The 11,332-nt window shown below is 39.3% G+C and overlaps 1 protein-coding gene across 10 annotated transcripts in view; it reads right to left on the bottom strand.

The window, feature by feature from the left end:
• Window positions 1-124: 124 nt before the first annotated feature.
• Window positions 125-11,332, bottom strand: part of LOC125712375 (SPHK1 interactor, AKAP domain containing) — a 129,561-nt gene continuing 118,353 nt past the window's right edge. For 8 of the 10 annotated variants that reach the window (XM_048982348.1, XM_048982347.1, XM_048982344.1 and 5 more), the window contains 6 exons: window positions 6,678-10,104; window positions 5,907-6,059; window positions 4,377-4,460; window positions 4,242-4,291; window positions 1,509-1,693; window positions 125-1,047 (listed from right to left, as the gene is read on the bottom strand). In XM_048982348.1, coding sequence (XP_048838305.1) covers window positions 904-1,047; window positions 1,509-1,693; window positions 4,242-4,291; window positions 4,377-4,460; window positions 5,907-6,059; window positions 6,678-10,104 — 4,043 coding nt within the window. In that variant the 3' untranslated portion in view covers window positions 125-903. The remainder of the gene's footprint in view (window positions 1,048-1,508; window positions 1,694-4,241; window positions 4,292-4,376; window positions 4,461-5,906; window positions 6,060-6,677; window positions 10,105-11,332) is intronic. The other 2 variants (XM_048982343.1, XM_048982340.1) reach the window with 2 other exon arrangements.

The raw sequence follows: 11,332 nt of genomic DNA, 5'->3' as shown, positions 1-11,332 counted from the left end.
TTTGTACTTGACATGTGCTGTTTGACTCCTGCTGTGTCTGAGGTGTTTCTAGCATGACTGATTGTTTCACATGTGCTTGCATTTCCCAGCCTTTTTATTTTCAGGATGCATTACAACTGGAAAATACACATTTTGACAAATTTATTAAATTCAAAAGACAGACATTCACTTATAGTTAGAACAGTCTACTTTGAATGCTAATACAACATTACAGTAACACTAACACGTCAAACAAAACATTCGCATAGAAATTTGTTTACATTGAAATCTATATTCTACTTCATAAATCAATAGTATTAAAATGAAATAAGAGCATTGTATTCTAGTGCAGTCATTTCAAATCTACAGTATATACAATTATGTAAAATAATTTGACATAATCACAAATTACTTTAAAAATTGCAATAAAATTAATGGTGCATGACCTGATTATTTCATTATTTTTCAAAGCATGTGACTTTGTAGAAAGACAGGATAATAGTGAGTTGAATGATGCAACTATCTGTGGTTTGAGCTTCAAATGAAAAAATATACTAAAAAATAGCAGGCTAAATGTTTGCTTTGCATCTTTCTTTCGTATTACGCATAATGTTTTATTCCTGTGCATTTTAAATGAGAAACATGCTTTAAAGGGATTAATGTTGCAATTTTTTTCCATTTTTTAAAAAGTGCAATCAATATATCTTTCACCCTGGTGACAGGTGACAATGGTTGAGGGTGGTTACAGTAAGGGGTCTTTAGGTAATTTTAAAGACAGTAACAATGTTCATGAGACTGAAACACGACACTGAAACAAACACAGCAAGCTGGGCTGCCACCACAGGACAGAAACAAGTTTGTAGTACTGAAGGGATTTGTTGGGCTTCAAATGAAAGGGAGGGTTTTGACTGTAGTGGGTGAGGTCTATTTGGTGGCCAGCAGCCAATCGAACAGGCTGGAAACAAAGTCCCTGTTCTCTTCCTGGAGTTTGCAAAACTGCACCATGGCATGGAAGAGGTCTCCGACTCGCCAGGATTTCTGGGTAACCAACTGCACAACCTCTAGGAACTGCAAGAAGCCATACACAATCTGAGGCTTACACATACATTAGGGAAAACACATTACTCATGCATATTTTATACTTATGTGATGCATTTATGTGCTTCACTTGTTCTACAAAGATATTAAATTTATCATAATGAACATGCTGATATGGTGGGTCATGGGTACCATTGTAGCCTCTTACCTCATATCTGTGTGTGTGTGATTATTGCAGGCTCTCCCCATGTTTTGGATAATACCTCTGACAGTCCAAAAACTTAGTAATACTAAGTGTTGCTCATGGAGTATAAATTTATGTGTATGTGCCCTGTCCAAGGTGCACCCCAGCATTGTTCCCTGTGCTGCCCGGGATAGACTCCAGGCCCCCTTGTGACCCTGACCAGGATAAGTGGTCAGAAGATGGATAATGAACAACCAGCTGCAAACTGCTTATCCTGTAGATCCATTTTGGAGGAACAAAAACTCACCTTTTCTCTCCTCTTGACCTGAGATTTCTTGAAGTAGATGGTGGCAATGCCTAGCTCAGATGCTGCAATCCACTGCAGAGCTGCTTGCATTTCAGAGTCCATAAAATCAGGCTCCAGGTCAAAATTCATCACAAGCATTTCCCTGTGGCTACTGCTGCCACCAATGGAATGGCCAGACGTGCCCTCTATGACACATCGAGACACATTGAAATACATTATACCATCTCCCAAGAGCTCTGCTGTTATTCAGAGAGTTAGTTCAGAGGGCTAGGTGACACAAGCAATTAGAGCTGTCATGATTACATGTAAACTTGATTGTTGAATTATTTGTATCTTCTGATGTTGTGCTATAAACTGCCCCCCTGCTGAGAGCCACATCCCTCAACCAGGAGCCGAATGTCCAGTAGGAGGTGCAATGTAGGAGAGGCTTATAACTGTTATTTGATACCCTAACCCCAACCCCAACACTAACCATAAACCTATCCAACTCAACACTGCCCCTCCAACTCGACCTTGCCCCTCCCATTTGACACTAGACTCCTGGCTGCAGCAATATATACTTTCCCCTACCACAGATTGCCTCCCCTGACATAATCACTCTTTTTAAAGGCAATGTCTCTTTGCATTTCCTGCACAGCAGAAGCAACCACTGATTGTACCTTAATTTTTCTTGCCTTAAGCACGCAAAAAAAAACTCACATTACTTCTTTATTATGTCTTTATACAAATGTGTTACTCCTTTTTCATTCAAATACGACAGTAATGTTTTTCTTTTTGACAATGCTTATTTGTTCAAATACAGTCACCTTTAGCAACAAGAATGGATTCATTTACCTAAATAATATTGTTGGCACTTTGTTGAATTCATTCTTCCTGAATATTGTTGCTATTCTGTCTTTTTTCAGAAAATGCTGTGATTAATTACCTACTTGGCACCGTCACACCTGGAAATGATATGACATCGAACACAAAAAAAAAAATCAGTCACCAAATTTGCAATACTCACTGAAAACCCTGTTCATACAGCACAGATAACAAGCTACACTGCAAGTCGTTACTTCTACTATCTAAAATACGCATACCACATGTGGACAGTAGGGACTAACAAGTGCTCCGTATTTCCTTATTTCCGCCATAAGGGAAAATATTTTGGCTCTTTTATAGCAGGCTACTTTGCCACAGAATACCCAACGCCAACTCCTGCCTAAATCAGATTGGGAAAAATCCTACAGGCACCAAACCTGCACCAGTTACAGTACTGATTTTTTTGCCTTATTTATGCTTAATGTTTTTAAGCTTCCATAAGGAAAAAATTATATGCAGGGGGGTATCTAATTCAGGTTGGGAAAATTCAACAGGCACCAAACGTTCACCAGTTACTGATATTTCTGCCTTATTTGTGCTGCAGAATTGGGGCATATGGAAAAAATTCTAAGCAAGGGGACCCGTGTTCAACTCTGATTGGAAAATACTGGACATATCCATCTTATTAATCGAAAATAATGGAGATATCAATTATCTTAAAATAAAAAAAGTATAGAGTTGAAATAACTTTCTTAATAAAATAACTTAAAAGAATTTATTTATTTATTTGTTTATTTATTTGCCAGATTTGCCGTGACAATTGTGAGCAGTAGTTTTGCGTAAGTTGTGCTCAATATCCTCCATTGGGACAAAAATGAATCATACCCATCATACACGTGACTATAATATCAATGCCCCCCCCCCCCGCCGCCCCCCCCCCCCCCCCCGTTGTAAAGTGCTCATGCTATCTTCTCCCAACTCCCCCCATCCGACTGAAAAAAGGACTCAATATTTCCAGTGAAAATTTTTGCCCCCCTATGAAAACTGTGAAAATTTGTATATAGTGTAAAACTGAATGAGCACAACTGCTTCCTAGAAGTGGAACTGTTTTTCTTGGTCGTTGCATTAATTGCTAAATGACTACAAATTTTGAAATTTTGATTTACACATTTTTTATTTAATTCAGTGATATTGCTGTTACTGATTAAAAACAAAGTTATTCAGAATGTTTAACTATGTTGACATTTTTTTTCTGGTTGCGTTAACTGATATCAAAATTTTTTTTAAATGATGATTTACTAATTACTGCACATATTATTTTTATTTATTACAATGTTGCTACTATAACTTTTATTGTTTTGGATTTTAAAAAAGAATTACTGAGTTAGAAAGTTACTGAAATTCTACACTTTTCTATTTTTAAGATAATGGATATGTAACTTCTTATCTGTGCTGTATGAACACGGTTTATAATGAGTAGTGAAAATTTGATGACTTTTTATTACTTTTGGTGTTTGGTTCTGTGTCATGTCATTTCCAGGTGACGGAGTATGAATTTTATGAAAAAGACAAAATTGCAAAAATATTTAAGCAGAAATAATTCAACAAAGTGTCAAAAAACTGATTCAAGTAAATGAATTGCTTCTTCTGACTAAAGGTACAGTATTTGTATGAGCATTGTTGAAAGGTACCCCATCCAGGATTTATTTGTGCCAAATTGCTATAAGTTGTGTGTATATATATATATATATATATATATATATATATATATATATATATATATGAAAACTATTATTTCACTAATTGCTAAAAATAATAGGTACATTACAGATATATTACTATATTATAATATTATATTATGATACTATATTACTAAGAGACAGTACTATGAGCAAAAATAAAGTTTAAATGAAATGAGAGAGTATTCACCATCCACATTATCCTGACCGCTCTTTCTAGATTCCTTTTCAGCTGTTGCACTAAAGAGGGGAGACATCAGCATTAAGAAAATTCTTTCACAACCTCTGCCAAGAAAGTGAAATCACCAGCACACATTAATAATACCTGACCAGCGTGTTTGGCAAGGGGGTGTCTGAGAAGGCCTCCAGGTCCGCTATACCCAGACTTGACGCACTACTGTTACCGTTTCTGAAAATCAAACAGACTTTTACTTACAGATTCTTCATCAATAGGCAAAGCACGTTTATTTATACAGTATAGCACATTTTCAAACACAGGCATCATTCAAATTTCTTTACATAAAATAAGATCAAGCAATCATTAAATAATAATGCCAAGTAATGCAGTTGTAGCCCAATAAATAGCAAATCCCACATAAACCCAAGCTGCCCATTCTGCCCACTTGCTACATATTTCTCTCATTTACATTCTCTCTACTATTCCACACAAATACTTTTCCTTTACATTAGTAAGAAAATTAAACAACATATGCTTTTCAAAGCTCACAGTTTTTCTTCTTCATTCATATAAAGTCAGGTGGCCATGTCTCAGATTATAGCAGTAAAGATATGCCGAGTCATTTACTGACTAAATGCAAGGCATAGTTCTTAAGAATTATAATTCCTTATCTAAAACGATATACTTAATTTTATCTTAACCATTTCCAGTTAATGTGCCCATGTCCTGTGCCCTATGCTGCCTGGCACTGGCTCCTGGCCACCTCTATGATTCTGTACTACATAAACTGTTGAAATATGGGTGGATTGTTGGAGAGAAAAATGCAGAGCTTGTTTCAAAAATAATACTTAACCAAACACATACTTAATACTGCCAGGTGGATGAAATGTTCAAACTGACCCCATTTTTTTTTACCTTCTTAGGAAATCAGGGAAATTGTGTCACATTTGCAGTAACTAACATTTGTAAGAGTTATCACGCATTATTCCCAGTGCAATGTGGGAAGTGCTTCACAATGTTTAACAAGTAGCCATCTGTCTGCTTTTGGAATTGTACTGCTTATAGCAGGGGTACTTGACTGGCTGATGCAATTTAATCCGTACAGCATGATTGATCCTCCACCCCATTCATCCATCCATCCATCCATCCTCCAAACTGCTTTTCCTTCTGGGTTGTGGGGGGTCCAGAGCCTACCCTGGAAGCTATGGGCATGAGGCAGGGAACAACCCAGGACAGGGGGCCTCACACCATGCATTCACACATGCACTCTTATGGGCAATTTAGTAATGCCAATTAGCCTCAGCATGTCTTTGGACTGCGGAAGGAAACTGGAGGAAATCCCACGACAACATGGGGAGGACATGCAAACTCCACATACATGTGACCCAGGCAGAGACTCGAACCTGGGTCCCAGAGGTGTGAGGCAACAGTGCTAACCACGGCACCACCATGCCACCCCCCCAAAAGCATTTTTCATCTGGGCCAGTGGACTTTGGCTTAGTATTGCTGAAGGAATTTGGACCTTTGGGAAAAATAATTGAGTACCCCTGCTCTATAGTGTTTCAGTTATCAGCAGTAAGTGTAGCATCAAAACAGCAGCAGAATGATGGGCCCATGAGGAATGGCAGAGGTCAAAAACTGCATGATGTGAAATGATGGCATGAAGCCAGTGCTGACCCATCACTTAGCTGGATATAGCTGCTTGTCTCCTCATGGGGGTCGTCGTCGGTAGCAATGTGAGACCAGCTTCCTGTGCTCTCCTCACTGCTGGCACTAAGAGGAAGCTGCTCCTGCTCACACCCCGTGGACACTCCTGCCCTCTCATTCTCGCTGCAGGGTACAGAAAATGGCAATATCACCCATAAACACAAGAGATCGGTCAGAATACAGTGTTTTGGTTGCTGACCAGTATCAATAAGAAACCGTTTTGTAACTTTATTGAGTAATAAATCTCTGTGTTATACAGCTGAGTGCTGTGTTTCTATGTGTTGTTTATTATAGAATAAATGTGACACTAGTCACAGAAATACATCTAGGGCCATCGAGTTTCTTGTACCCAAAACTGAATTGAATTAAACTGAACTTAATATGCTTATAAGAAAAAATTAATTCATATGAACTCCCCCAAGATGTGTAATATCCTAATTTGACTTTGTCTTCAATGTTTATTTTAGTTGGACTGAAGGTCATACGTATATGAGCGTACAAAAGCATGTTTTATGAAGATACTGGAAAAATAAAAGCTCTGTTTGATTGTTTTTCTCAGAATTCTGCTTTAGGCAGATTGGAACCAAACTATTGAGAGATCAAAGGTTCAACATACTGAAGGGTCCCTGAGGCTTTGCTGGGTTTTCAATATTCTTGAATGTACTCACTCTTCTCACAGCATGAAGCTAATCTCTAGGAAATAATACACATTTAATCATTATTTAGAGAAGAGAAACATACCTGGAGTGTTTCGCAAATTCCGTGCATTTCAGAGGACAGTTTTTCCGGGGCAATTCCCTGATGTTCTTTGTCTCTTCTGAGACGGTTTCCTTCAGATCTCCCTCAATGTGAATGAGAGGCACTTTCCTGGACTGTTGTGGTAGAGAGCTTGCATTGATATCATTCCCTTTAGTGCTAGCCTGCTGGTCCTGATAATTATTGTTACTCCAGCATGGCCGTGACTGTTTGAAGCCTCTTCTCCTCTCCCCCACAGGACGGGACTGCTGACCAGGTAGGTTCTTGGACTGGCTCCCAAGTACAGATTTCCCACTTTCCACAATATCCGCTGCCAGACGGTTGGCAAACAGCTCAACTTGTGGCTGCAAATCAGCTGAAATCTCTAGATCCACACTGTCCTCTGGGTTCATGATGATCTTATTTTTGCGCATTAGGGACTCAATTGAGTTTGACCAGGTTTCATGGATCAGCATATCTGTAATCTGGTCTGTTTTGCCCTTTTGATACAAGCAGGAGTCTGACTTACAGAGAACCATGGCTGAGACAGTGTTAGCAGGAAAAATATTAAGACTGTCTCCATGTGAATTTCGAGCAAAGCCGTCAAAAGAATTGGCTTTAACAGGGGAGTTCACTGTGAGCCTTGAATCAGATGAGCGGCGGTCGGGCATTGATGACTGTCGGAAACATAAGGGTGTCCTGTGAGATGGGGGCAAAAGGCTGTTGTTCCACTCTCTAGTTTTTGATAAGGTATAATCTTTACTCTCCTTATCAATGTCTTTCAACATGAACCTGTAGAACTCCTCTGTGATGCTTTCTGTGCTTGACTGCTTGGAGAGGCAAGTGGACCTCACATTCAAATGCCCGTTCTTCTTGGTGACCACCTGTTGCATAGCAGCATTTAGAATACTGGTGGCATTCTTGCCTGCATAGTAATCCAGTAGTAGCTCAAAGCCCCGGCCTTCATTCTCCATCTGGTTTACCATGAACCTGGAGAACTCATCTGTAATACTTTCACAGCTGGACTGCTTGGAAATTGAGCTTCCTCGACTGAGGTTCTGACCCAAACGGCTTCCTAGGCCTAGTGTGTGGGCCAAGTTGTTGGTGTCTGTGTCCTCCTCCGGGATGCTCTCATAGCTTGATGCTTTCCCACGGCTCCAACGTTCCATGGCTGTGCACTGAAGCCGAGTCCTGGGCTGACCTGGTTTGGAGGTATCCATCAAACCAAGCTCTGAACAGTTCATGATCTTAGCAGTGACCTCAGAGGCAAACTTTGCAAATGGGTCCGTTGGTTCATCTGAGATCCCTGACTCATCTACTACACGGTTCACCAGTCGCTCCATAAGTTCTGGTTGTTCTTCTGTCTTACGCTTGATCTCACTAAGGCGTGGTGGCCGGTGTTTTTTGGTGACCACTGCACTACACTGTGCCTCCTTTCTTCTTGCTGTGCGACATGGTAGCAGGTAGCTTTCGGGACCTTCCCTAGATCTGGTCTGCAGTGAACAGAACCAGGGCTGCTTTCCACTTGAGTTTTCTAGACATATTGCTGCCAGTTCTGTAGCCATGGAAACTACAGTGGTGGCCAGGTCATCTGCAAAACAAGACATTGTTGATCTGGTCTCTGCATCCTTTTTTGTCACAAGAGCAGACCCTCCAAAAGACAAGGAATGCTGAGGAGTCAACTGGGTGATCAGAGAGAATGACTTGTGTTCACCATCTCTTAAAACTCTGGCTTTGTGTATCTCAGTATTTGCTGTGATTCCATTATTGATGGAGACATCTGAGGAAGATTGCTTTACTTCTAAAGAGAATATTTTTTTGTTTTCTTTTGTGCTATTCTGCTGACCCAACTCACTCTGAAGGAGAGAGCTTTCTATAACAGAAAGCGATATCTCATTCATCTGATCAGCAATAGTCTGGTCTTTGGCCTGGACAGAATTTGAATTAGTAGAATCACTTATCTGTTCCGCTTCCTTTTTTTTCATATATTTGCCCTCAGTGACACCTGACCTTATATTTGTGCCTTGAACGAGGTTGTTCTGTTTTTCTGAAGTATCAGGCTGGATAGTTTGAGCAAGATGATGTATTCGGCTTAATAGTTCCTTGTTTTTTCTAATATCAGCATTGTCAAATTTTTTAACTTCATCACCTGGTCTATCACCTGAAACATTATTAGTTGTTAAAATGTCTGTGAACTTCTTTGATGTGATACAGAGAACATCAAACAGCAAATTGTTCACATACTCATATAGAAAGCTGTGCGTGGTGGGGAATAATGCAGTATCAGAACCTTCAGGTTTTTTCTTTCCAATGGTTTTTTGCCATGCATGCTTGAAAATACCTTCAGCGATCACATGAGCAAACTCCTGCGCCTCTCTTTCATCTGAACAGGACAATTTAGGATGTGAAATGCCATTCACAATCTTATCATGAGTAGATTCCAGGAAGTCCGTAACACTCTGGTCTTCTGGCTGGCTTAGCACAGCAAATGCCTCCTTGAGGAGGATTTCAGCAATATTTGCACAGGATGCCTTGATGCTGGTTCCCTCAGCAACACTGTGTTGAAAAGTAACGGCAGAGGGGGCTTCAGTTGTAGATATTAACCCAATAGAAGGACAGCAGATCCCTGGATCAACTTTTTTACCAAGCTCACCTGCATCCTCAGCAAGATCAACAATGGCAATAGCTCCTGCCACTTGTACCATGCCACAGAGAGCAGAGGAAAAAGAATATTCCACATCGTGCTTCTGTTCTACACCCATATCTCCTAGCCTTGGCTCAAGTGATAATTGTTCAGTCACTTGGGGGCTAGAAATTGTACCAATAACATTAGCAGCGCATGCTAGGGCCAGTTCCACAGATCTAGGGGGGTGTCCTGATGAGAAGAAGCCACAGGCCTGAGGCATGTGCTCAGAGGGTGCAGAAGCTGACATATGCTCTGACAAGATGGGCAAGGGGCTTGTTTCTGACCATTCTGACACTTCTTCCTGGTTATCAGGACTTTGCACAATAACAATTTTAGGGAGCTCAAAGGAATAGGTTGGTGGCCGAGGAATTTCTTCTGGAACGGGATGTGTCCCTTCATACATGCTCGAATCTGCATGGGTAGCATTTGTCGCTTCATCCTGGGAGAGGCAAATGAAGGCATCTTGCAGGACAGACTCTGCTAAGTTAATTGCATAATGGCCAGTGCTCTCAGACTGAGCTTTGCAGAAGGTTCTCTCAGACTGAACTTTGCAGGAAGTTCTCTCAGACTGAGCCTTGCAGGAGGGTCTTTGTTGCATCCCACTGGAAAAGCTTCCAGGAAGCATCTTAAAGGATGTCTGGATTGTCACTTCTGAATCATTGCTCCTTTCTTGTTTGCTTATGTGTGCTTTGTGATGTCTCAGCCTGCCTCCCTTCTCCTTAACGGCCACATCAGTGCTCTCTGCTTCTGCAGAGAAAAACATTTGCACCTGTTAAGGTTACATTTCACCATCTAACAAAAGCAGAACAATAGATGCTGGTGTGTGTTTTAAACTACCTGATTTTTGTTTTAAGCTATTAAATAACCTCTTTGGATTTATCTAGAAATGATATACAATAGTCCCCCCATATCTGCGGGTGATAGTGACACATTCCAAGACCTACCACAAATATCAGAGCCATCCGCAGACCCCATATATTTTGTAATATTTATAATATTACTTACATATGGTAATTGAAAAATTATTGATAAATTATGCACAGTAAAACACTACCAAATTTTAGTACAATATTAATAAAGTACATTGTACTTTATTATGTAGTACTGTACAGTATTCTCTCAGATGCCATCAGGAAGCCTTATTCCCAGGAGACAATAGAGCAATGAAAAAAAATGAATCAAGGGATAACAGAGCAATGGAAATTATGCTTTTTACATCATTTAAATGATAGAGAAATAATGAGAAAGCAGGTTATTAAACGTTTGGCTCAAATCTTTTTTCCATACTGTGGTAAACTGTGAACCAGTTACTGAAACCATAGATATGGGGGGACTGAACTTATTTATAGTACATAGAATGTCAAGTAATATAACAATATAATAAAGTTAGTTCAGCGACATCTTGTAAGGAATGGAGATTTAAAATAAAATTTGCAGAGAATTAACTTAAACTGCACATTTTATATAGATTTAAATCAGTTAAGTAAAACAACAGCATTTAATTACAATGAAATTTAACTTGGGTAACACTTTAGTTGAGGGTTATGTATTAATTAACCACAAACTAAATCATAGTTACATACTGATTTCATGTTTGTTCATCATTTAATGAACTGAGACATATTTTTTCTCTCAAGAAGGACTTATATTTGTTACTATATCTGTTAATTCTGTAAAACATTGTGAATTACTAAGTAACTACTGAAAGAACAAGTGATGATTAACTAAAATACTGAACTCATGATTGTTCATCATTAATATATCTCAACTTATCCTTTATCTCAAGTAGCTATTATATTTTCATGTCTTGTACTTCAGTAATAACTGAGTTACTAAGTATTTGTGCACCCTCAAGTAAAGTAATATGTAGGAATATGTAGTCCTTGTAATATGTAGGACTAACCCTAAATGGTCTATACACAATATAATGTATGCTATAAAAAGAAATGATGAATTAATTAGTTGGATGGTTTTG

Source organism: Brienomyrus brachyistius, chromosome 17 (genome assembly GCF_023856365.1).
Source record: "Brienomyrus brachyistius isolate T26 chromosome 17, BBRACH_0.4, whole genome shotgun sequence".
Lineage (NCBI taxonomy): Eukaryota > Metazoa > Chordata > Actinopteri > Osteoglossiformes > Mormyridae > Brienomyrus > Brienomyrus brachyistius.
Note: the sequence above shows the minus strand (reverse complement) of the source record. Positions and strands in the feature narration are given on the sequence as shown.